Here is a 26,327-nt window from a genome sequence, read left to right as displayed (position 1 = left end):
AAGAAGTTCCAAATGTGACGTTCACAGGACGTAAAACTCGCACGTAATTCCGGTAACTCCCAGGTTACTATCATCTTTATCTGTATTTGTTTGTTATTCCACGTGGAAACATTAATCAGTGTTTGGTCAACTATTTTATTTTCGGTGTGTATCTTTCCTCTTTCACTTGAAAACGGTGTTCACGCTTGTTGATCAGTGAAACATACGAGGAGCATTTGAACGCCTGACAGTACGGCTGTTTATAGAGACCATATTTGCACTGCTCTTTGCGCATAAGCCCTCATCGCTCTTATTTTGTGAGAATGTGCTCAAATTATTCCACATAAATGTCGGAAATATGATTGTATAAAGTTTGGGTAATGTTTAGATTTGGGATTATCAGCACGGACAGTATTCAGTATTGTCATTGGATACTTACAGAATATTGTAACCGTATTTCTGTCCTGTTTACGTGGTTGTACAATATTGCCATTCCCACAAAAAAAAAACGAGAAATATGTATTTTAATTGTATCAATACGGAAAGGACCTTCTATTGAGATGCGTCGAAGCTGTGGTTGTATATCAAACAACCCCGAGGTTCTGAAAACAGACTAATGGAGGTTAAAGCATTCCAGCCGGAGGGCTTTGGCTTCTCAAGTCTGTGATCACTGCGCTATCCTCTGTGTTAGTTTTCTCTCAAATGAAGTGACTCATTCAACCTGATCATAATAAGTCAGAAAGGATGAATGGCCTCTTGGCAAACGTAGTACTTCCAGAGCAGAATCACACAAGGATTTTGATTTCTGATCTGCATGTGAGGTCATCTTCCTTGGCTTTTGTTTACTTCAAGCTGGTCTGAACTTGTGTGCGAACACCGAACAGAAAAGAGAATATATATGTCGAGAAACAGATATCCTTACATAAGTGCAATCGTGACATAGAAGCAACCTCTTCATGGAAACTAAATTGCTCATTATCTCCTAAATGTACGTATTGTTGTTAACAGCAGCAGTAGTAGTCGCCAATATCAGGCTTTTATTTTGAAGGCTAATTGATGCGCCCCTTTTAAGTGGTTTGCGACAGTTCGTGGTTATTTGTTGTCAGTAAGCTTGAAATTATTGAAAATGTTGTGTCGATAGCCCGTTTTTGTGTTAAACTACGTGTAATGGTTTTTTTTTTATGTAGAGAGACGGTTTAAATGTTGAACAAGCACCAGTGAGTCATCAATCTTAAAGTAAGCGCACATAGCCGAGTACTCATAGGAAGTTCCTCCAAATGAAAATACAGAGGGCTACACAAAACTAAGCTAAAAAAAACGACAATACCCGACAGAAACATTCGAGTAAAAATCAGAAACACGTATACATTTTTGTTTGCTAAAGCGCTGCTTACAATTATTCACCATTTTAATGTTTTGTTGAAAAGTTTGTTGTCTGTCTTGACTGTTTTATTTTGGAATGGAAAGCGGAAATGATCTTTTGTTTAGTTCCACGGGGATTGACCGTGGTGGAGCCCGGGGCAGGATCCGTGGCACAGACTTCTCAATGGACACAGAACTCTTTGGCTATGAATACTTTTCTAAAGAAACAAGAACACTAAAATAACTACGACAACCACTTTGTATCCCCTCCTCGGGGCGATGTAGCCATGTTTACTGCATTTATTGGGGACATACGCCGCGCTTTATGTTGAAGAAAGACTCTTCGTGATTTTCCCGACTAGTTTCCTTTTGGGACTTAACCTGGACAGGGTTTCCTCGAAACAGACGCTCTTTAATCAGAAGTAAACATTTCGCTTTTATTTGATTGCATTTGAAGTCCATGGCTTTGAGAGTTTTTTAATCTTGACTGTAGCCGCCTCCTGGGGACCAGACAACGCTCCGACTTGGACCCACGCAACAAAGAAAAGCCCTCAACAACCAGACAAGTTATTTACCAACTATCGGTCCCGTTCGGCGCTTAAAAAATTGTGGATTATTGTTGTTGGAGGATCGAAGACCACAGCAGAATGCAAAGGCGGGTTTTAAGTGAGCGTTTTGCCAAACAAAGGAGGACTCCTGTGTCGGATTGAGTACCGCCGAGCCAAGTGAAAGCCTGGCGAGAAATGGAGGAGGAAGGTTCGTTCGAGCCAAACAAGACCTGTGAAAAATGGCAAAGGTGTTGTTTCTGTGCTGATCCTGCCTCACGTATCAGCCCTTTCTAACCCAGCTGGCTGTACGCCACCGAGCCCCTGTCTTGTTCGCTATTAACAGATTGTTTTCTATGCCAATGCTGCGTTGGTTTTCGAGACGTGTTTGAAAATGAGGGTGGATGTACTGCAGTCGTTTGTGCTTGTGCTGCTCAGTGTCGGCGGATCGGCGGTGTCATCTGATTGCAAATCATATGATGAACGTTCCAAAAGCGCAGGGAAAAGCCTGCCGTCGGACAGGAAAGTGGTCTGCAGCAACATGGAGCTCCATCAGGTGTTACCCCCGGACTCCTTCCCCAACAGAACAGTCACACTGTGAGTACCAACCTTACGGATTTGATATTAGCCGCACCTCAGATGCTACTTTAGTAAACACGTGTTAATGCGACCGTCCTAACTTTGGTAGATCAAATCACCAAAATGCATTTGTGTCCATTTGTTGTCAGTCAAACATCCCCCTGAAACAGCTGCATGCTATGGTGGTGTAAATCTAAACCCTGTGTAACAGCAACCTCATGTGATCCACACTGAGTAGTTGAAGTAGTTTGCCATCTAAATATATCCTCACACTTAAGGCACATAAACTTGTGCTACAATAGCTGGAAAGGCATTTTAATAGATGCAAGAGCTAAATGGCAGTTAATGCATAGATCCAGTTTGTGCAGTTTGTTATTGACAAAGTGCCTGGTGAGTTTTAACCAGTTCTGTGCTGCATATGGGGGAGAATGACTCAGATGGCTTGAATTAAACAAGGACAAATCCAAAAGGGGGATCTAGGTTATCCATTGTGTGGTACATAGCCACGAGTGATCAAATAACCAGATCTCTTCTGGTTCGAAATTTTGAAACCACCTTTGTGATTGAGCCATGTCTAAAAGTCGTCTTGATGTAATTCTCAAAGTTTTGATGCACACAACTGGATTTCCCTGGTAAATTAGCTTTATTATTGATACATATGTTTTTGAATTATAATTAAATTTGAAGTATTGTGCTCTTAATCGATTTCAAGTCAAGTGTCACGGCAAAACATTGTGAGCAGGTTTGTTACAGGGGAAAAAAACAACTGAAACAAAACATCAGGAAACCTACACATCACAAAGAGCTGCATGTCCAGACTGAGCACTTGTGCTTTGTGGTAGTGGTGAGTGATTGGGGGGGGAAATATGGGAGTCCCATGGCAGGGAAGTGCAGGAGGAGAAAGCAAATAATAGACTTCAGGGAAGGAAACAAAAAGAGGGGGATTGAGAAAGGCTGTGAAGTTGTCAGTCTGGCTACAAGACCACATTTGTGAATTTGTATCTTGTAACCAATTGACCACAAATCATGTGTACGTGAAAGTATGTGTGATCTTTTAAGTAAGATGTTGGTTTGTAGAATTTTGAATGTGGTTTTCATACCTTCCATTCAGCCATTGGTGTAAAAATATACTTGAAGGCTCCAGTGTCCAGTTTTATAGTTAAGAAAAAGATCAGAAAATCAAGGATAAAGGGTTGTAGATTTTACTGTTGGGTCATCATGGACGTAGTAGCTGTGATGTCGGCAGCACAACTCTGACATGATGTTTTTAAGTTCACTTTTTCTTGCATAGCCATCTCTGGCAGTTACTGGAACGAGTATCACAATTTAGGTAATGAAATAGAACCCGAGCAGAGCTGAGGTTGGCCAAACATCCATTAGAGTGCAGTAGTCTGCAAATCAAGCAGACATTCCCCAAAACACTACTTTGTAGGAGTTAATAACCCCAAGACCAATTTTCTTCCACACCAGTTGGAATCAGAACCTGATATTTCATAGCCATTGGTGGATGAGATGGTGATGAGGAAGTCAGGCGTTTAAGATTTTAGATGTTGGAGCTCACGGCGCATGAACGCATCACATTGGCAAGAATGATCACACTCTTTCAACTGCAACTATCAGATGAGAATTGAGCTTTGCCTTCATCTCGGTGATAAATTGTAATCTGGTACCACTTCTGACATTTACTTTCCATGATTTCATAGGAGAAATGTGTTTTAAAGCGTATGATTAGGATTGGAAGTGCTGCACCGAGTCTGTTAGTAAAATGGTATTTGCTTTGTCTGCAAAGCAGATAGAGTCTGTGGTCTTGTGTAGTTGATTGTTGGAGGTTCCTCATGGTGTATTATAGCATTGAGCCCAAACGCCACGATTCCAGGATGGTGTAATTAGATAGCACAGACTGCAGAGAGTTAATTTCTCAAGCATTCGTCAGAGTTTGGACTGAACTTTCCCTTTTCCCCCCCAATTCAAGTCTGTTTGCAATTCTGTGTAAAAGTGGCAACTACACAATTTTTGTCTGTTTATTTACGACCTGTAAAAAATGTTTTGGCGCTCTCGGGAGGCATGGTGGTCTTGTTTTATGGCTCTCCCGCTCTCTGGTGGCAGGGAGGACAGTGGCCTGGACACAGCTGGTCCAGAGCCCGGACTGTAGTGAACGTAATGAACTTAAAGGGTCTTCAGCTGCTGTGTGATACCGTTTCTAAACTTGGAACTTAGTAATTTTCCCCTTTCAGACCATATGGAGCCCTCTCTGTTTAAACTCATTCGCTCACTTTGTACGAGGGCCTCACATCCAACCACCCAGAGTCAGTTCACTTGACTCTGTAGCCAAAGTGACTATTCTGGCTTATGCAAGGGCTTAACAATGTTGTTGTGGCATTTGTATTGTGCCTTTGACCTGTGTAAAGAGAGTTTTAGATAAGTTGTCTTTGAAAAGTATACCTGTAAGATTCTGAAAGTGTGTCATCTCAATTCTGTAACCTTTAGATATGGAATTAGGTGTCTTCCTTTTCTGGAGTTAGATGTACTTCAGGGTTGTGTTAATTTATGACCCGCCTTGATAATTAAGCCCAAACCAGGAAAGAACCACCGGAACTCTGAGCATTTGGGCATTTTGCTGTATTTGAACCGTTTCCTATACATGCTGCAGTCACTCAGTTGAGGACAAGTAACTTACTTTACTTTACATGATCAGGGTACTATTAGTTTCCCCCTTAAATGGAATGCATGTAGTTATTCAGAGCAGTTTCCAGCTACTAGTCGGTTCGCTGAATGCCTCTCTGTACAGAAAAATGAGTGATGCATTCCCTGCATTTGTGCTCTCCGCAAATGACACCGCATGCCTCAAGTAATCCAAGAGGAAATGACACAAATGTGTTTACAGCTGGCCTGTCCTCCCATGTCAGCGTAGGCCTCGGTTAAAATACAATTTAACCTTTGCCTTACATGGCAGGATAATTGAGGTTGCATGTGTATTGTGCTCTGCTCCGTGTGTGCATGCGTGTTTCCTTCAGTGTACCTCTTAATGTATCCAACCTACGTATCCATGCAGACATGAACTGGAACGGTCTATGTTTAAGCTTTGTGCACTTTATTTACTCACCCAGCTCCCATTTCTTTACACGGCCCCGTTCAGTGTTATCAGGACCCATTCAGAGGAGCACCTGGGTTGGACAGTGCAAACAAGCACACCTGGTTTTGGTCTCCACAAAGCAGCAGAGGATTAATGTCAGGAAGAAAGTGGGGATTCCTGCCCACACTGCAGGAAAGGCAGGGGCCTCAGGTTGATGACACATTGGAGTGTAGTAAACTCATGCTTCATGGCTGTACTAACTCAGTTAGGGTCACATACTCATCCGGTATCCTTGAATCTTGACTTTTACATCTGCCGCTGAAACAATTTCTGTTGAGTCCATTTTAGATTTCGAATTTGAAAATGTCACGGTTGACAGTAAATTCATCCATGTGTGTTTTTCATGACATAATCACCTTGGAATGTACGCTCGCCCCCTTCCGTCCCCACTCATCATCGTTGTTTATCTTCCCCCAATGTTAAAGGAACTTTAATGCTGTTAGGCTTTGATGTGCTTGTGTATCCAGGTGTCTACTGTCATGGATGTCATGACTTTATTTGCTTTTATTGCTCTGCAGGCAAGCCGTTGGACCAAAGTAGTGCCTCTGCATTTTTCTTAGCAGTTCTGCATAATATCCCCAAGGCAAGACACTGACAGCTGCGTATTCAGTCATGTCACAGTCTTTCATTATGCGGACCTGTTGACCCAAGTCTCAATTAATCCCAGACAAGCAATTGAGTTTAATGCGTGAACACGAGCCAAGTCTGCTGGATGCCCACTGGTTCATTTATTGTTCATCTGCTTGTGTCGTGGTGCTTGCACATCTTTTTTCCATCCGGCTAGACGGCTAGAAGGTGAATACCTTTTCTGATAGTTAGAGTTTGTCCTGTTGAAGGACAGGATTATATTGTAAAGTGTATGACTTTTGAGAGCAATGAGGCAAGGGGGGGTTTATGACATGTGCCGTTTTCAGTTTGCCTGAACAACTTTCCTTTGCATGGGATGTTTCCATTCCTCCTGATGCTTGTTGGATTGTTCGTTGTAAGTTAGCAGTGCTGTGACGACACGGAAGTTAGCCTGTTCCATGGCAAATGCAACTGAAAGTTATGGTCAGATGTTAAGTGCACTGTGTGAGATGACATCCATCCATCCATCCATTGTCTATACCCATTCATCCTGTTATGGGTCAGATCTGTAGGTAAACATTCTAAACAACTATGTGAACATGCTGTAGCCCATGTTCAAGACAAATCCAAATAAAAGCACACATTCACGGCTTGGATCGATTGTCTGCTGAAGTCCCTTTCTCACACACCTGCAGCCTCGACGGTCTTTCATGTCGAGCAGCATTACACAACTGTGTTTGGCTGGGACGTGGTCATTAAATGCAGACGTGACTGCTGCAGCGGCGGCTCCACCGTGCTGGCTCATTATTTTGGCCCACGTAATGGCATCACTTCTGACAGATACGTCACAACAGGCCTGCACATCCGCACACACACCCTCCAACAACTCATCTCCTTCTGGTTAATTACCATGCAATAAGAAACCAACCAAACCCGATACAAGCAAAGGTTGACTTTCCAGAAGAGGAAGTCACTATAGAAAGGTTTTGTGAAATTAATTATAGCTTGGAACCTTTTCAAACTTTCTTCAAGAGTGCCAGCTCTCTTGTTCTTGGGTTAACTTTGTCTTAGCACCCTGAATCAATCAGTGGGCTTTGTCCAGCTCTTGAAAATGCTGCATGACTGTACAGTGGGCGGTTTTAGGTCTGTTTCAGTTAATATACCTTTACCGAGGCTTTTGCTTTCGAGGGTATATCTTCCTAAGTAACTCACTTTGAAAGTCCGATGAAATGTAAGGCATTACATTTTGTTTTATTACTCTCCTAAATCATAAACATGAGGTGAACGTCTGTGTTTAGACATAAGAAAGTAGGTACATAAATCAGTGTGTGGAGTTTGGATCGTGCAGCTCACACATTTTTGACTTGGAGAAAGAAGTCCTAGTTTCAAAGACAGCCGTTCCAAAGCTATCCTTGAGATACTGTGCATAACATCTGTATCAGGGGACTCGATGGGAGATTTAGTAGGATCTGACAGCAGCTTGTTCCTGGCTTGAGCTCAAACATGTCTTATCTATGCATCAAGATAAGGAAGTCTCCCCTCCTCCATCGTTTCAGACTTGGCCCAAAGGAATTCCAGAGACAGTTCTTTCATCTGGAGGACTCCAAACCAAAGAGAGCCGGCAAGGAAGCTGTCTGTCTAGCTACAGGCGTCTGTCTATTTCTTATGTAAATTGCCTGTAGTCCATCAATTGACTAACATAAATGTGAACTTTCAGACAATGCGACTCTGAGCGGCCTTCAGCGCGTCAGCCACAGCAGTTTCCAACACACAGCGGGGTCACATTTCTGTCATGAGGGAAAGGAAGCGGGAGGGACTGAGTAAGCAGAGCAGGATAAGCATGCGGAGGGCGGGACGGAAAGAGGGCAAGTAAAGGGCTCAGGAGGGAAGACTTATCTGGATGATCCGTAGAGTCACAAGGTTGAAAATGTATATTTATGGAGCTGAACTGGAGTGATCCGCCAAGAATTGTGATTTTCCAAACCGTAATCTACTGCTCTGCTCGTACTGGAACTCTTAATGATCTTTTAATTTGACAGTCTTCTAATTAATATTCACCTTAATAAGTCATTGACATACATGTATGGAGCTTCCTTTTATTTGTAATGAAGTTGCTGCCTTTATTAATGCAGAACTTATCCACGTCTTGATTATGTCATATTCACTTATTAATTGAATGGCATGTTCACTTGTTCACCTCTGTGGTGAGTCCGTGTGTCATACGATGGTCATGGCATGCAGGCACGCCACATATCCTTCAATATAAAGAGATCTTTGTGACTGGTTATATCATTGTAGCTGGAAAGTGGTTCTCTGTCAACTTGAATGGAAGTCCTGTGTCTCTGCCTATGTCATCAGTTAATACGTTCAGATGGTGTTTGTGTTTGCCGTCTTGTGCATCACAACATTTTGCGCACACATATGCCATTTAAGCATCCAGAAGCCAGGAAAACCTGCAAAACACGAGCTGTGAAAGACAGGAAGCGCTTGTGTGTACTCGCTCTGAGCAGCACTGTGCCGAAGAAACAAATCTCCAATGAGTCTCCGCTGTCCAACCCTGCAATAAAACAACCCCTCAACACCTATATAATGACTCCAATCTGGCCCTGGCTTGTGGGTTGCATGTATGTCACCCACCATATCCCCTCCCTACTAGCCGAAAACATATGCTAACCACAAGCCCCGGCTCGGTTTTCTGCCAGGGCTTAACATTGCTATTGATTTACCAGACCTGCAGGGCGTAGTTTGAGAGGAGACAAGAACTCTCAGTGACACAGAGAGTGAAGGTAGAGCTCTAGGTTGTTGTTCTGCTTGCAGTGAATTGGCTTATGGTATAAACATATTGTAGTATATTGGGTATAATAGTAAACACAAATCCAAACTTGAATATTTCTCAAATTGTTTGTTTTTGTGGTGGTAAAGTAAAATAATGACAGATTTCTCAATGCTGCTTGTACTGTAGGGTATATGTGGAGTTTGATCAAAAGCATGTTCTTGAATGACTCGTATGCAGCATTGACTGAGTAGATGACTGTCTGTGTGATCAAACGAGTACATTTACTTCAAGCTGCAGTTGGAAATGGGTGGGGGGAGTTGCAGGTGCATCATTAATGATGGAGTATGCAGAGTTATGGTGCTTAAACGTTTAAAGCGACAGGATTCTTGCCGAAAGATTCCAGTCCATCTGATTTGGAGACCTGTTTGAGGGAGAACCCGCACGCTGCCAATTTAACATGAAAGAAAATCCTCGGCTCGGGATCAAGTTGTTTTTTTTCCTCTGATCTCTTCCTGGCAGCAGGGAATGCTCTGTGACTGGAAGCTAAGAGTGTCTAGAGGACAACGCAAGACTTGAAATTGTTATCTGTCAACACGTCCAAGTGCTGGCACCGTCCAACCTGTTGTGAAAAGAGAGTTCTTTTGGATTCCCTTTCAAAAGTTTAATTAACACACATTCCTCGCTGACAACGGTTTGGACCGTGCATTGGATTTCTGTATGAAAATAGCTGTGAAACGCATTATTCCACATACATGCTTCCCTGTCATTTAATAGCTGTTTTATTTTTTGTTTTAATTCATATTTATGTTTCTCTCCTCAGAATTCTAAGCAACAATAAGATTGAAGAACTCAGAAATGGATCCTTCGTCGGATTGTCTACGCTTGAGAGATTGTAAGTAGTAGTGCATATTTTTTGCTTAAACAAGCTTGTTCTTTGTCATTTTTTAATAAACTGAAAAAGAAAAGTTGGCGTCCTTCGTGAAAGCGTTCTGTGCATACATGTCCTCACCTGGCGTGCCCAAACTCTTAAGCCAATTTAAGCAGCGGGTCATGTGTGAGGGAATAATGGAATGGTAGCAGTTCTTTCCATGTATCCATCTTACTCTGCATTGGCCTTCATCTGAGTATGGTTTTCATGCACGCATATATTTACAGCTGTTTCTTTTGGAGTCTGGAACGGCAATTCAATGTTATATCTGCTACTGCCTGAGCCGGAACCATCTATAACCCCACAAGTGAAGAAAGAGTTGGACTTTGTAGAACACCATTGGCCGCATTGTCTGTGGAACACCCTTGCCATAAAAATGTGTTGCCATCCACACAGCACTTAGCCTCACTTAAGATTATCAGTGGATGGTAGGAGACTATTGGGACGATAATATAGGCAGTCCCAGGATTGGTCGTTGTCACCCTGGTGACATTGACAGAGTGAGTGTTCTAGGAAGGGGGGGTCTGTGTTCCTCACCAGAGGGACCATCTCAAACATCCGCTGATGTTTGCTTAGTGGGTATCAATTACTCCCAACAAAGATTGTAAAGTTGCTAGAGTGCGTCTTAAGGTGCAGCTCTCACTTTGGGCTATTATGAAGTGAAACTGGAGACCAACCGAATGAATTTTCCACTTGATGGAGAAGGTACTTATGGAGCATCTGGTATAAACCATTTGTTGTGATTAAATGCACTTTCTTGAACCAATAAGAGGTATCATCCATATCGCCATATCGCCATTTCACGTGACTGACTTTGGGGTTTGGAATCTCATCTCCTGCATTTCCTAACCATCGAGATTTCAAGAAAATGGCTGCGGGCCCGCACACATGAGCCATTGGTGATATATCACTTTGGAATGGCTTCATGCAGATAAAATAACCAGACCATTAACGGCCTTGCTGTTACCCCAGGCTGCAATAACACATGAAGGCATTGATATGGAATTCTAAGGCCATGTTTCCTCTGCTTCCAGGCCAGAAAGTATATGGGCCATTTTTTGAAACGTAAACTGTGTTGAGAAATGATGTCCATACAGTTGCCCCAGTTCAATTGAAATCACCGGCCTTTGATGCTTTTGAATGTCATATTTGTAGAATTCCTTTTCATGTAGGATTCCTTACTTTAATGTTCCCATCTAATGGTCTAACTTAGTGCTTCAGAGTTGTGTAAAATTAACTGCATGTCTTTCTTCAAGTTGACTTCCACTTTGATGAGACATTTATCCGACACTAGGTTGTTTATACATTTGCAAGAGAATTTCCTGTGGGCTCTTGAATTATACAGCCGAAGCCCAAAGGACAAATGAGAGGCCATGTCCTGAATGTGTAAAACACCTTTGATCTTCCTTAACCAAGGAAGCCTTTGAGGCGCTGCTGTGCTTTGTCTGTGAATGGCCGGTCGATTCTGCTGTAAAATCTGCCCGACGTCGCATCAATCGAAATGCAAGTTAGCCTCCCAAAGCAGCTTCCATTGTGCCTCACAAGGCCCCCCCTCTGCCCACACCCAGTGAAGCAAGATTGCTAGCTTGCTTACTTTGTCATTGTAATAAGGCCAAGCTGAGTCTGGAGGTGTCGACAGTGCGATTCACACACTGACGCGCTCCCTCCCTCTGAGAAACTTTCCAATACATTCCCTCCCACTTTTACATCACACTCCCTGGCTTTTCTCCTCCGAAAAAAATCAACATCATTGCTGCATGAGTCTGTCTGAATACACTGAGGTGCTCCATCTTGCCTTTCACCCCTCCATCACAGCTTTTCACTCCCCCACCCAACCCCAAGTCCACAGTGTACAAAAGAAGCTCTGCCTAATTTGAACTGACTATTTGCAGTTGTGAACACTGAGACAGCAGCTGGCTGTGAGTGCCAGAGAGGGGGAGAGAATCGATTACTGCGATCCAGCACTCTGCGTGAAATTGCAAAGTTACTATGGAGACCATTGTGTTTTGCCTGGGCCAAAGGTGTCCCGGCTTAGAAATAAGCCACACAGAATCCCCATTATCGCTCTCCTCATAGAAATTTGAGCCAAGCTAAGCAACCGTCACCATCACATGCTAATTCTTTCCTAAATCCGCTTCTGTGGAGGAATGCTTATTGTGGAAAAAGGCGCTCTGACAACAGCGCCAGAGTCTACAACTTCTGAAAACAATGCAAGGCTTATGTAACAGCACAATTTGCTCTGTTATTTTGTGGGAAATTTCAGGAATCCTCCATAAATATATTGTGATCCACAAGGATATAGTTGAAAGTATGTCCGGCAGACTTGGTATGTTAGTAAACTACTTATCTGAATTTTAGACTATTCTCTTTTTGGATGATGGTGGTAGTGGAAGTGATGACAGTGGCATATTTATATGAGAATAATTGCCATCACTAACAAGCAAATGTGTAAACTTGACATTACATTTTTTTAGTTCCCACTTCACACACACCACATTCATTGTCACTGGGTGTCTGAGCCTTTTTCGAAGAACTTACATTTCTTCTCTCTGCCCTCTCATTTTTCTGTCGTCACCCCCGCACAGGGAAGCCATTTCTCCTTGCACATCAAACAAAGATAAAAACCAATAGTTTTTTTGTCTGTCTGTGGCTTACCCATAACCCCCTCTCCCTACCAGCCCCCCATCAGATGACAGGTCCTTGACATCAAACAGACAGTTACCCAAGGGCCTTTGTGTGGGTTCAGGTGGTAACTGGAAAGCCTCGTGAATCTACACTGTAATGAGTGACTAGGCAGTGCCAGCACAGGTGAGCACCACAGGTATTCGGTGACTCCAAGCCTTTGAACCTCTGGGGAGGGAGGCGTGTGTGTAAGCGAGGAGGACTGACTCTGGGAGAGAGGGACAGGCAATGAAATAGAGAGAGCCCCCTAGGGGTCAGTGGCGGTGGCGATGTAATAATGATAGGTTTGTGGGTGGCCATGAGGCTTGGAATCGCTCTGATGGGCTCTGAGTGTTCCAAGATAGCAGGGAATACGGTTAGACTTGTTACCACTCGGTGTGTAAATGGAAACTTCACAGATCTGTCTGCATAATATGGAATCTCAAGAATTCAAAAGTTTGACTGGATAAAAAATAATTGCAAACAGAGACCTGTAACATCAGAAAGAAATGGAAGAATAAAGGTTGCAAAAGGCCGAGGACACAATCTGCATTCATACCAACGCATTTAATCAACAATCATTGCATTTGAATTTGTTGCTGTGTGTTTTTCTTGTGGCCTAAACCTTTCTTCCTGTTTCCGGCAGGGACTTGCGGAGTAACGTGATCAGTCGCATCGAACCAGGAGCTTTCCTTGGACTGCCAGCACTCAAAAGACTGTGAGTAATGGTGGAGCTCCTGCAGCTTCACTGGTTAATCTTTAATGCATTTTGAAACATGTATCCAAATGGGTGTTTACATACAGACCACATTTTCTTCCCCACAGGATTCCTCGAGGTGTCTTTATAACAAGGCAGCTTCGATTTCTGGTTGTAATATTTGTCACATAGACAGAGGAGGTTATAGAGGCCGTCAATGAAAATGAAAAGCTTTGTTGTTCAGTGCCTCATGTGTTTAAGTCCTGACGACTTGCCGTATCAACATGTCCAAGCCATTATAGTGCCTAGTGATTTGCTCAGGTGCTGCTTGACCTCTTTCCCATATCTTGACTTTAAACCATCTGCTAGTATCTATATTCTGCTGTGCGTATTTAAGCAGGCCCCTAGTGTATCCAGTGTCCATAAGGGAGCGTGGTCAAGCAGCGGTCTAGTCCTATGGCTTTGCTTTCTCAAGGCTCTGCTCTGCTGGCCTTCTGCCAAGGACTACTCCAGAGAGCATGAGGCCTTATATACTTTCACACACACAGGCAAAAGAGAAGGGTAGGACATAATGTAGACGTGTGTGTGTGTACATTGTGTCTGGGAACATTTGGTTTGAAGAGTTTGAGAGTCCTACTTATTATGTAAATATGAATCAATCTGGAATGTATGGTGTGTGTGTGCACACGTTAGGGGCCGGAGACTGCGTGCACACAGAGTAAAACTGCGAGTTTCCTTTTGTGGATGTGTTTATGCGTGTCTGAGAGAGTGCAAGTGAGCGAGGAAGAGAAAGAACAGCATGAATTGGAATCATCCAACAGTGCCCAGTCGCTGCCAACACAAACTTGAGCCCGGCTGCTGCCAAGGAGCAATAAGAGTGAGACAGGAAGGCAGTCAGCTCCTTGGCTCAGACGCAGCCTCGTTCCCCCCCCCAGTGTTGCATATTCATGCCGCCCTCTAATGGAGTCACGCCCACCTGTTTGTCCTCTGCATATTAAAGAAATCCACCCCCCGCACATGATAAATTCATGAAGGCTTTTCCTACCAGTCCAGTTTGATCCACAACACCCCATGAGAGTGCTTATTCCACAAGACGGTTTGCTCCCCGTCAAAGGGTAACAAAGGTTAATTTGCCCCATCGCTCGTCTCGGTTGATTTGAAAGAAGAGTTGTCATTCACTCGGCTGTGAAAAGGAAGAAGGAGCCCAGAACAGGGCAGAGGGAAGGAGAAGATGAGGTAGTCTCAGACCCTGGGAATGTCAACATAAGCCCTGTATAAACGCTTGGCATACTCAAACACATACCCACCCTACATTTCTTCCCCCCTTCACTTCTGGAAGAGGGCGGTGGGATTGATGGACGTAAAATACAGGTTACCTATCTCTCTCTCTCTCACTCTCTCCCTGACTCTGATTTACTGCTTTTTCACGCTCCTGTGACGAAATGGGAAAATCTATACATTTTGGTTGGGAAAGCAAATTGCACATGCACAGCAAAAACCCTCACAGGATGAATAATGACAAATCGAAATACTGTAAATGTTGATTATGTCAGCAGATGGTCAAGCCCGGCTTACACACCTTAAAACAGGGCGAACAAACGAGCCAGAGATCGCCAGGTGTCGTGTCTTAACCCACTTGGACACTTGAACCATTGCAGACCCACTAATGCATGCGTGAACTACAGTTAATGCAAACACGACTTCTCAGACACACGCACACACGCTTAACCCCCTATGGATTCCACTGGCCTCAGCCCCCTTTACTCTGCATTCCATCAACAGCTGAACAGTCATCGCCCCAGCCTCATCACGCTGGGCTATTTCCTGCACAACAAACACACTCTTACCGAAACTATTCAACTACTCGCCTGTGCTGTCTAGGGATGAAAAATACTTGTAACTTTAAGGCAATTAAGTTTGATGAAAGAATATCCCTTTATCTAAGGAGGCCACCTCACCTCACCCTGCCCTCCATCTCGTTACTCCTACTTTGTCCTCCTTCCCCCGACGCACAATGGTCACCGAAATTGGCAATTGCGTAGAAGGCTGCTTTTCAGCTAATAACCCCCCCGCCGTAAATTCCCCAGCTGGCACCTTGAGGACATAACACTGTTAATTACATAAAGGCTGGGATGTCGGTAAGCGTCTGGCAGTCATTTTCCAGGTATGGCTTTATGTCGGTTTGGTATTGGATTGAAGGAATCACAGCTCTTAGTTCTCATTTCTTTTTCATGATGGGATTACCGAGAGGAATATGTGTTCCAACAATTGGCAGGTGACGACTTCAAACCCTCAGACATCACGGCTGCTTGCATCTATCTTATCTGGCACTTTTTATTATATCTCGCTGTCCCGCTATCTGGCTGAGTCATTTTCAGAGCCCTAAATGTGATTGTTGTGATTATTATCCCGTGCCATAACTTAATTGTATTGTATTGTGATTTGATTATCTCAGCTCCCATGCAGTGTCGGAAGAATGTGACTACTCCAAGTGCTGTTGATTATAGAGTATATTTGTATTGGTGTACTACATTTGACTGAGCCTGCAGTGAACGCTTTCACCCTCCAGCCAATTCTAAATGTTTACACACCGGGTGTATTTCACAGGATCAGTTTTCCCATGTCGGGTCCCGGGAATCGACTGCGGGTTCCTTATGAAAAGGCGTCATGAATCTGTGACACTTGCATCTGATGTTTGCCAGAAACATCTTGTCAGGTCACATCCAGAGGAGAAACACACACTTTGGACGTGTTTGACATTAATCATAAGTGATTAATCACCTCCAAGAGTGTTCCCCTGCCTTTGATGTGTAGGTTGCCCCCTAAGGCCCACACAGACACTATCTGCAGACACCTTGAAAGCTGTAAATCTGGGGGAAAAAAACTGAATTTCTGGGCGCTTTGCCTCAACCTGTCTGTCTCTATTTTTGGAAAATCATGTAATTCTGTATCTCGGCAACCTACGTTTCTGGTTTTCATCCATTTTGTCTCATGATACTAGCTGGTTGTAAGCAGTCTGGCTTGTCTTAATGAAGCTTACTAATTGATGGTCTTCTATACCGTTGCAGCTGTCATGTTGCATTATTTCTGAAGGGTCAACACAACATAGCAGTAACTCTCTGTCTGTGTCTACTACAGGGACCTGTCCAACAACCGCATCGGCTGCCTCAATGTGGATATCTTCAAGGGCCTCACCAGTCTGGTCAGACTGTAAGTCATCCATAATTCTGTTGTTAATATCAGACAGCAGTAAACAACATTGCTGCTGCCTTTGACTTTGTTTGTGCATCTAACTAAAACAAATGTTTCCTTCCAGAAACCTTTCAGGGAACATGTTCTCTTCATTGGCTCAGGGGACATTTGACAGCTTGGTGTCTCTCAAGACCCTGTAAGTATGACAAGGAATCAGCATGTTGCCGTTCACTGAAATACAAATGCATAAGTGTGCGATTGTGACGTCTGGATATTAATTGCGAAAAAAAGAAAGAAATGAAACATGACAGCAGTCCTTCAAGACAATGACTGTAATTATTTTCGGGCCAGGACTTTCCTGTCACTTTAATGGATATTATGCCCGTTTTGCAGTCAGTGCTACATCTCTTAACTGTTCTTGCCTCCTCCGTGTGTGTGTGTGCGTGTGTGTGTGTGCGTGTGTGTGTGTGTGTGTGTGTGTGTGTGTGTGTGTGTATGTGTGCGTGTGTGTTTTTATACATTCCCAGGGAGTTTCAGACACCTTACCTGTTGTGTGACTGCAACCTTCTGTGGCTGCTCCGCTGGATCAAAGAAAGAAACATCGGCGTCAAGGACACCAAGTGCTTGTACCCCCAGTCTCTCCAGGGCCAGCTGATTACCTCCATTAAGCCTGAGCTCCTCACATGTGGTAGGGACACCCACCTTAATAAATGACAAAATAAAATGTGCTTACAGATGTAGATTGATTTAAATATGCCCTCATGTCTCTTTGCCACCACTAATACAGATTTCTGGGCTTAAACCTCAACCTACCTTAAGTTTGGTGTTAAAGTGCTATCATTTCCCAGTCTAAGCCTGGTGGAAAGGTAGTAGTGATGTGTGTGGTATGGTGGCTGTTTTGTCAAAATTGTGTGCTGTCTCTTTAATTCCTTTTCATTTTGGTATGGGTGAGCCTGGTGTTTGGGGAACAGGGACTTGTGCAATGACATAGGAGATAAGAGAAGGCTGCTGCCTTTGTTTGTGCTTGCTTCTGTCTTATCAGCTTGGCACTCATCAAAGTGAGGGAGTATGAAATACAGGAGCAGTTCAAGACGAGGCCAACAGCCTGACATGCTGCATATAAGCCAAAAATATATCTGCTTAAACCTGCGTGTGTTTCTCTCAGATGCACCGCTCGAGCTGCCCTCCTTCCAGCTGACTCCGTCCCAGCGCCAGGTGGTTTTTAAGGGGGACAGCCTGCCCTTCCAGTGCCAGGCCTCCTTCGTGGCTGAAGACATGCAGGTGCTGTGGTACCAGAACGGCCGCATAGTCGAGCCTGACGCCGCCCAAGGCATCTTCATCGAGAAGCGCATGGTGCAGAACTGCTCTCTAATTGCGAGGTATGGAGACGTGGTGATGCTGACCTCAAGGCTATCCAACCAACGTGTCTTTCTGATACCCAGTGAACTTTGTCCTCCATGTTTCCCATCAGTGCGTTGACCATCTCAAACATCCAGCCTGGCTTTACTGGGAACTGGGAGTGTCGAGTCAGGACCAGCAGGGGAAACACCACCAGGACCGTTCACATTGTGGTGTTGGAGAGCTCTGCCAAATACTGCGCTCCTGAACGCGTCTCCAACAATAAGGGGGAGTTCAGGTTTGTAAACATGATTACACAAAAGGCATTTGTGCATCATACACACCTGCTTACTCAATGCAAATTGCCTTAAGATCTGTCTCTTACTGTTTTGTGAAAGCATCTCCGCTATGTAGAAGTTGGCTTCAGCCCTAAACAGCTGTTAACTTGATCAGTAACACTTCAGTCTCCATTCCTCAATGTTTTACTGCAATCCACACACACACACACCATTTCACCAGATCATTCTTACAGTCGTCTGATCTGTTTGATTTATGACTCCTTTTGATTTTGTCATTTGTAGTAATAAAGTGAATATAGTTCATTCAGATCAGAGCCTAATTTTTAAATGTTGTGTATAAAGGAATGCCATCATGGTTTAATGGCGCTGGTCTTTTATAGAAAAGCGCTGTGGCACCTCCTTGTGGTCAAACATATGGATTACCACACCTTTACCCATAGTCATTACATTACGCAGTTTCGGCCAACAATGCTGTCCACATTAGGATTCGGATCATAGTAATGATCAATACGTAACATTAACATTATGCCACCTTGTAAGCAAAATGAGAAAAAAGATTTCTGAAAAGTTAAGTAGAGATCTTGTGTGTATTTGCCAGTCAGAACCCAAAACCCAAACCTGTCATTTGTTTTGGCTCCCCCTAGGTGGCCTCGCACCCTGGCAGGGCTCAAAGCTTACCTCCCCTGTCACAGAATGTCATCGAGCGCGGGCATCTACTCGGGCAGCTCCGGCGAGGAGCAGCGAGCGTGGCGGGACTGCGATCGCGAAGGGCTGTGGGCTGAGGACGACTACTCCCGCTGCCAGTATCAGAAAGATGTCACCAGATTCCTCTACGTCATCAACCAGGTCTGTGATTGGATCGACAGAATCGCCTTGAACTCACTACCTGAGGCAATAGTCTCTATACATATCAGTTCCACACCCAGGACTACTTTTAGTGATCCAATCCTTTGAGTCCTATGTCAACAATATCTCTCGCCTTTTGTCTCTTTGTGCTAGATGCCTTTGAATGAGAGCAACGTGGTCCCCAGGGCTCGGCGGTTGTTGGTCTGCACAGTCGACGCCGCCAACTTCTCAGACAAGATGGACATCATCTTCGTGGCTGAGATGATTGGGAAGTTCGGCAAGTTTGTTGAACGGTTCAAAGATGTAAGTAGGACACATTTCCACCCCCAAACCTTGTAATCTTATATTCTACCACAGGATTTTGCAAACAGTGTAGGTCGTATAAAAGAAAGCTTTATAGTAAATGTTTTGAATGCTGTAGGACTTAGAAAGCAAGATAATAGAGGAACGCCAGGCTTAAAATATGTCCAATAGTTACTGAGCAGCTGTAATAGCTAGGCCAAACATGTATTTCGCACTGCTTCATAAAAAACAACATGGCCGGTGAACAGAAAACCTCATTGGTCTAATTGAGAGCATGGGAAACTGATCTGTAGCTAATAAGTAAATTGTGTTCAATGAAAGTGAACACAATTTGGGCTTTGCAAGACCAGAACCGTATCTAGCGCTATGGCATGTGCGTGTTCACACACATGCATCAACCGCTCTTTGTCTCCCAGCTGGGTGAGGTAATGGTGAGCATGGCCAGTAACCTGATGCTGGCAGACGAGCGGGTGCTCTGGATGGCTCAGCGCGAGGCCCTGGCTTGTTCCCGCATCATCGCCTGCCTGCAGAAGATTGCCGTGTACCGCCTCTCCTCAGCACAGGCCTTCTCTCTGGTGAGCAGCCACAACACTCATCTTCAGCGACTGTTCGATTCAACTTCATGAAAATTCAACCATAAATGTCACATTTGCTCGTCGCCCCCCTAGACATCTCCCAATATTGCGCTGGAGGCCCACGCCGTCAAAGCCAGCGACTGGAACGGCATGACCTGCATGTTGTTCCAGAGGCCCAGCCCCGAGCGCACGCCCGGCCAGGACCGCCAGCTCACTTTCAAATGTAACACCACCAGCACTTTCTCCAGCATCCTTCATAAGGTCGGTGCTCACCAGCGGTTGTTCACGCATTTGCTCATTGACCTTTTAAAAGAGATATCATTCAATGCTCAAATGAACAATGTACAGTTCCGATTCGTTTGAACATTCCTTTGCCTTTATCCCTGTAGAGCACCATAGTGGAGGCATCACTGCAGCTTCCGCAGGCCCTCTATTCCCAGTCTGTCCTCCCTGGGCAGGCAGAGGATGCCGTCTTTAAGCTCCACCTGCTGGCCTTCCGCAACGGCAAATTCTTCCCGTCTACCAGCAACTCCTCCCAACTGGCTGATGGCGGGAAGAGGAGGAGCGTGGCCACCCCGGTCATCATGGCCAAGATTGGTGAGTTGTAGGGTTTGAAACGGTGTTGTGCCTTAGCTAAATGGCAGTTTATAGCCACACAAGTTGCTGACAATGCTGTGTGTGTGTGCTGAACAGACGGCATGCCCCTGCGCGGCCTGCGGAGCCCCGTCAACATCACGCTGCGGCGCTTTGCCCGAGGCTCGGATGCCATGTCTGCTTGTTGGAACTTCAGCCTGGGGGGAGGCCAGGGCGGGTGGCAGAGCGACGGGTGCCGCATCCTTGCCCACCACGACAACTTCACCACAATATCCTGTGACTCGCTGGGAAACTACGGGCTACTCATGGTAGGATTTGGGATTAAATTGTATTCAATCTCACACATTCAGTTAAAGGCTGGCCTATCTGCCCTCTAGTGGCAACCAGGAGGTGTAACAGTGGCTTCATGCAACACTGCTGAATTGTGTATTGCTTCATATTTGACACCGCTGTGCTCTTGTGTGTTTGGATGTCTCAATCAGCAGTAAACTGTATCGCCCAGCCTTGTGACTCGCAGTGATGTTATAGTATCATCACAGAAACGATTTATAATTGCATTTCTCTTTCAGGACCTGAGCAGCGTGGAGTATTTCTCTCCCAGCATCCAGCCTCTGCACCCGGTCATCTACGCCACTGCCATCGTCCTCCTCCTCAGCCTGCTCACCATCATTATCAGCTACATCTACCACCACAGGTAAGAGGCAATCAGCCGCCACCTCACAAAACGTCAGATCCGTATCAAGGACACGCTCATACCGCAAATGTTTCCTCCTTGTTAATTCTGCGTCCTGTGACTTCAGGTCCGTCCGTGTGAGCCCCAAGTGCTGGCACATGTTGGTGAACCTCTGCCTGCACATCTTCCTCACGTGCGGCGTCTTTGTCGGAGGCATTAATCAGACGCGCTATGCAAATGTGTGCCAAGCTGTGAGTATATGCCCCCCTCCGTGTGCGCACACACACACACACACACACACACACACACACACATACACACACACACTTCTTGAAAAAGTGCTTCTTCAATGGCTCCAGTAATGTGAAAGTGTTGCCTTAGAATGCTTGAGGCACTTCTACACTTAGTGCTGTTGTGTTGAAATACAGTACTTATTCATTTTGTGTTTTTATTAAATCCTATAATAATAAAGCAATATCCTACCACGATTTGAGACGACACAGGCAGGTGATGTCATGGATATATACTCCAGCAGCCTTTCAGAGCTATAATGTCATACCTGAGGTGGTTCTTTGTCCCGCCCTCTTCCAGGTGGGCATCCTGCTGCATTATTCCACTCTGGCCACAGCTCTGTGGGTTGGTGTGACGGCACGCAACATCTACAAGCAGGTGACGCGTAAAGCCAAGCGCTACGAGGAGCTGGACGAGCCGCTGCCCCCGCCAAGGCCGATGCTCAGGTACGACCCCAGAGCGCAGCAGCCTGAGATCTATTTATGTCCGTTTCACGCCCCGTTGTCTCGCTGCTCTAATATGAAGACTTCTCTTCCCTCTAAAGGTTCTACTTAATCGGGGGAGGGATACCAATTATTGTCTGTGGCATCACGGCCGCAGCCAACATCAAGAACTACGGCAGCCGCACCAACGCTCCATAGTAAGTTGCTCCCCGCTCAGCTGGCAGCATCGCTTAAGAAACCAATTAAATGTAGGATGCCTCAGTGTTTGCTAGAGGAAACGCTGTCTCATTATATCTGCGCAAAAGTGCTTATTAAGAAAGCCTGCAGTCGCACAAAGCGTTTTTCATTCCCTCTTGAGGAGAAACAGACTTTTGTTATCGTTTTTCTTGGCCACGCTTGGCATATGCGTGTGTGTTTGTGTGTGTGTTGCTTTGGTAAATAACAGATATTTTTGTAAGAGCAGGAAGAGTTCAGTCCCTGAAGCTCTGATTATGGAGGTCTTTTAAATGGTTTGTGCATCCAAGCACCGAGCAACTGCCGGCGGTTCACAGCAACCCTCTCCTCCCTTCTCCTCTTTCTTTCTGCCGCCGCAGCTGTTTAGATGGTGCAGCTCGGCTTCCTAATTGAGAAATCTGGACCTGTAACTGTCTGAAGCCTTCGGAGCTTAATCAAATTCTACCCTTAAAAATCCCTGCGCTGTGTTTTCAAAATGTAATCGGGCAAAGTTTTTCCACAAATCTTTACTTTTTTAACTTCATGAAAAGTAAATGAAGCGATGTATTAAGCTGTTTTTGATCAGATTTAGTGGTGTAGTATAGCATTATGTGCATGTTAACAGCTTCACTTCACGTCATATTCATCCTATAGATATAGATGTACAGTAGTTGAATCTTCTCTGTTTGCCCTCTAGTTGCTGGATGGCGTGGGAGCCGAGCATCGGAGCTTTCTACGGCCCGGTGGGGTTCATCATCTTCGTGGACTGCATGTACTTCCTCAGCATCCTACTCCAGTTGCGGCGGCACCCTGAGCGGCGCTACGAGCTCAAGGAGCCCACAGAGGAGCAGCAGCACCTCCCATCGACCAGCAGCGAGGCCGGGCCAGACAGCCAGCGCCTCCCCCTCACGTTTCAGCTGCAGCCTCACGAGGCGTCCTCCTCCGTCGCGTCGGCGCCCCACGCCATGCCGCTCTCTGTCCTGGAGAACGAGCACACCTTCCCCGCCCAGCTGATGGGCGCGGCGGGAGCATTAGGCCTCTATGCGGCGCTCTGGGTGTTCGGGGCCATGGCCGTATCGCAGGAACACCCCTTTGACCTGGTCTTCACCTGTCTCTTTGGAGTGGCTGCACTGGCGCTGGGGGCCTTCATGGTGGCACATCACTGCGTCAACAGGCAGGACATGAGGCGCTATTGGTCCCAGGCTTGTTGCTCTGGGAGACGGGCTTACTCTGCACAGGAGGATGTTCTTTTGCCGCAGACGGGACTCGCCGCGGCATCCAGTGCCGGATCCGCAAACAGGGCCGACGGGGAGTCGACAAAGTGCGGCGGCCAGAGCAGCGCAGAGTCTTCCTACACAAACAAGAGCAACCCCAGCGTGCGCAACTCAGGCCAGGGCAGCAAGCTGACCAACCTGCACGCAGAGGCAGCCCAGTGTAAATCCGTCCCGCTGACCGTGCCAGCTAACGGCGCGGCCGTGCTTGCCGTTCTTGACAACAGCCTGACGGAACATTCAGTGGACAATGAGATCAAGATGCACGTAGCCCCGGTGGAGGTGCAGTTCCGCCCTATGAACAATATCAACAATCCTGCATCTTCCTCCAACGGGCACACGAGCAGGCACCACAAAAACAGAGCGCGGGCTCACCGAGCAAGCCGCCTGACCGTCTTGCGAGAGTACGCCTACGACGTGCCCACCAGCGTGGACGGCAGCGTGCAGAGCGCCCCCCACAGGCGGCACCAGTATCACCACGACGTGGCTGCGCGCAACAGTAGACGGGCAGCTTACATGGCGTACAGGGAGCGGCACCAGAGTCAGCTACAGCAGGACAGCAGCGACAGCGCCAGCTTACCCAGACGCTCCCGCTACGCCGACAAGGGAGCCGGCGGCAGTGGTGATGGTGGTGGTGATGGCGGCGCCCTGGCCAACGGGGCAGCGAGTGGTGCAGGGGCAGCGAGTGGCGCAGGGGTGGTGACCAGCGCTGAGGTGGTGACTGTGGAGACCGAGCGAGTGGCGACGCCTACAGGGTCTTGCACGAGTAAAGACGGCGGCACGGTGACGCAGCCCGCCAGCACAGAACTAGAGAGCCAGACCAAATCGTACGGACTCAACTTGGTGACTCAGAATGGCACGGTGAAAGAGAACGGGCAGCCCCTGCTCCTCATCGACACAGAGAGTCCAGCCATCGTAAAGACCGGCCTATGGAAACATGAAACTACCGTGTAGCTACAGTTTCCCTCCCAAAAGACTGCATCATTTTGTGCTCTCTCAACTGTGAAATTTGTTTTTGATTGTATATTTTCTTGGCAAAAAAAAGTTTTGAAGAGTTTGAAAGTAATTATTGGACAAACTAGCCACTTCTCTGAGTATACCACTCAAACGTCTATGTAGATATGTTTTTGTAAATGGTCTATTTTTATAACTTTTAATCCCAGACGACCCCCATATTCCATTTGTGAGCTTGTACACAAAACTGCATGATCTGTGCTGCGGCCCCCGTCGATACCCTTAGGGCTGTTTTTGTTCAGATTTTCCCACAAAATAAACCAAAAGTTACATTTACCTAATTGGATGTTTCTTATTCTCCGATTGCGGCCACAGCTTCATCTCTTGTGTGTCTGTGTGCGGAGGGGGATTGTGAGCTGTTCTGTTCTTTCGAGGAGTACTCAGCTGTCAATACTTATACTGTCTGACAGGCTGGTAATTGGGTTTTGTCGTTGACCTTCAGGTGGCCTCGGGTTTCCTTCCTCCCCTCTGGTGATAGCCGCACTGTAATTGTAAGCGCGGATGCAGCTTCTTCTCGACGGGTGTTGTCTCCCGGGCCCGCTGGCAGATTTGATGAGTCGCGCCCGCTCCTTCCCCCCCCTCTTCCGGCTCCCACAGACTCGGATGCCCAAGCCGGGGATTGACAGGTGACTCACAGGGGCAGCGAATCTGTCACCAGAGGAAGACGCTGCTGAGAGGAGTTCATCTTTGCTATTTTCCACCTCCGTCCATGTTTCATCTCCAACACGCCACAACCGAGTCCCCGCTCACAGCTGGATGTCACTGTTGGGGGACGGAGAAGGAAAACAGATTGAGTCTGCTTTGAATGCTGAGTGCTGCGGAGATAGATTAGTATCATTTTTTTGTGTAAATACCACTTATCCCACGACAAATCGTTACAGTCAAACATCTCGCTTTGTTTGAATTTTGCCTCGGCGCTCCTTCAGAAAGACGACGCCCATTCAACACACTCGATTCGGGATCGTCTTCGTAAGTCAAACTCGAAACGTTTTGAAGAATCAAAGAGACGGCACGCAGCTGCAATAGCTCCGGGATTTCATATTCATACCCACCGCATATTCCAGTCAGAAGATGTATTGTCCGCCCGTCTTGGATGTGACAAATTCTAATAAGAGCTTCTGAATAATGCAAGGGAGCAGTTAGGCCTTGATTAGTAGCGGCCCTCACCGATCCCCCCGAGGCGTGAAAGAGTGATCTGAAAATAATGGCCAAGGTTCTTCAGCGGGTTCCATCTGTTATAGAAGTTCCTCTGAGGTTGTCAACCAGGCGGGAGTGATAATGTGGGAAGGTGTTTACTCCGGCTGCTCAGGGGGAAAAGCTCATCAAGGTAAATAAACTGATCGGATCTGCTTTGAGAGGGGAGGGGAGGGGGGGCACCTTGGGCAAACTGGGTCGCTGATAAATTAAGATAAAAGAAATTAGGTGTTTTTCCTTCAAGTGTTCCAGTCCCGGGAAGCATCCCCAGATAAGAATCGTCTCTCCCGAAGACATACAAACCGGAAGTTGTGCGGGTAAACACGATTTTTAGATGAAACAATGTTTGTTGCGTGACATTTCTTCATATTTTTCCTCGTGGTTTCCACTTAGCAGGATCTGCGGAGCGACTCGGCGGAGCACAATGCCTTCCCGGGAAGACGAGCGCCAGACAAGTGATGTGTTGTTTACATTTTCCAGTCGCTGCTCACGGCGCCTGGAGGAAGCATCTGGCTCTGTTGTGGAAACTTGCCAGCGGAATTAAGATTGATCATCGCGAAAAAAGTTGAGCCATCTGCGCCTGATCGTAATTAGCTGCTTTTAAGTGTCCAGGGGAAGGGGAGATATTTTACCTGCAGTGTGTTAATCAGCCAGAAACCTCAGAGGCCACAAATATAGATTAAAGCATTAATTAGCATGTGGTGGTGTGTGTGTGTGTGTGTGTGTGTGTTGTGATGATCACTATTGACTGTCAGGCAGCTGTATTTGGAGATAACTGCTGAGTTTATGTGGTTGGACGATTACTTTTGTAATTAATATTTGCAAAGGAAGCAGCTAAAGCCATATGGCGACGC

The 26,327-nt window shown here is 45.9% G+C and overlaps 1 protein-coding gene across 1 annotated transcript; it reads left to right on the top strand.

Moving 5' to 3' along the window:
- The first annotated feature begins 1,488 nt into the window (after positions 1-1,488).
- adgra3 (adhesion G protein-coupled receptor A3) lies at positions 1,489-24,555 on the top strand. Its single transcript, XM_076143848.1, has 19 exons — positions 1,489-2,483; positions 9,762-9,833; positions 13,177-13,248; positions 16,366-16,437; positions 16,544-16,615; positions 16,947-17,107; positions 17,585-17,798; positions 17,891-18,055; positions 18,701-18,902; positions 19,056-19,205; positions 19,622-19,780; positions 19,874-20,041; positions 20,170-20,377; positions 20,474-20,682; positions 20,944-21,068; positions 21,175-21,298; positions 21,639-21,784; positions 21,883-21,978; positions 22,692-24,555. The coding sequence occupies exons 1-19, from the start codon at positions 2,281-2,283 to the stop codon at positions 24,217-24,219; spliced, it is 4,146 nt and encodes a 1,381-aa protein (XP_075999963.1). The 5' UTR covers positions 1,489-2,280; the 3' UTR covers positions 24,220-24,555.
- Positions 24,556-26,327: the final 1,772 nt, after the last annotated feature.

Source organism: Genypterus blacodes, unplaced genomic scaffold (genome assembly GCF_046128005.1).
Source record: "Genypterus blacodes isolate CSIRO-AG114 ecotype Tasmania unplaced genomic scaffold, CSIRO-AGI_Gbla_v1 ptg000027l_1, whole genome shotgun sequence".
NCBI classification, from domain to species: Eukaryota; Metazoa; Chordata; class Actinopteri; order Ophidiiformes; family Ophidiidae; genus Genypterus; species Genypterus blacodes.
This window is presented reverse-complemented; position numbering and strand designations above follow the sequence as displayed.

Bases quoted from the DNA above. Each gene is read 5' to 3' on its own strand.
- adgra3 (XM_076143848.1), top strand. From the start codon at position 2,281: ATGAGGGTGGATGTACTGCAGTCGTTTGTGCTTGTGCTGCTCAGTGTC. The intron at 13,249-16,365 runs GTGAGTAATGGT...TGTCTACTACAG, and splicing joins CTGCCAGCACTCAAAAGACT to GGACCTGTCCAACAACCGCA. The intron at 20,378-20,473 runs GTGAGTTGTAGG...TGTGCTGAACAG, and splicing joins GGTCATCATGGCCAAGATTG to ACGGCATGCCCCTGCGCGGC.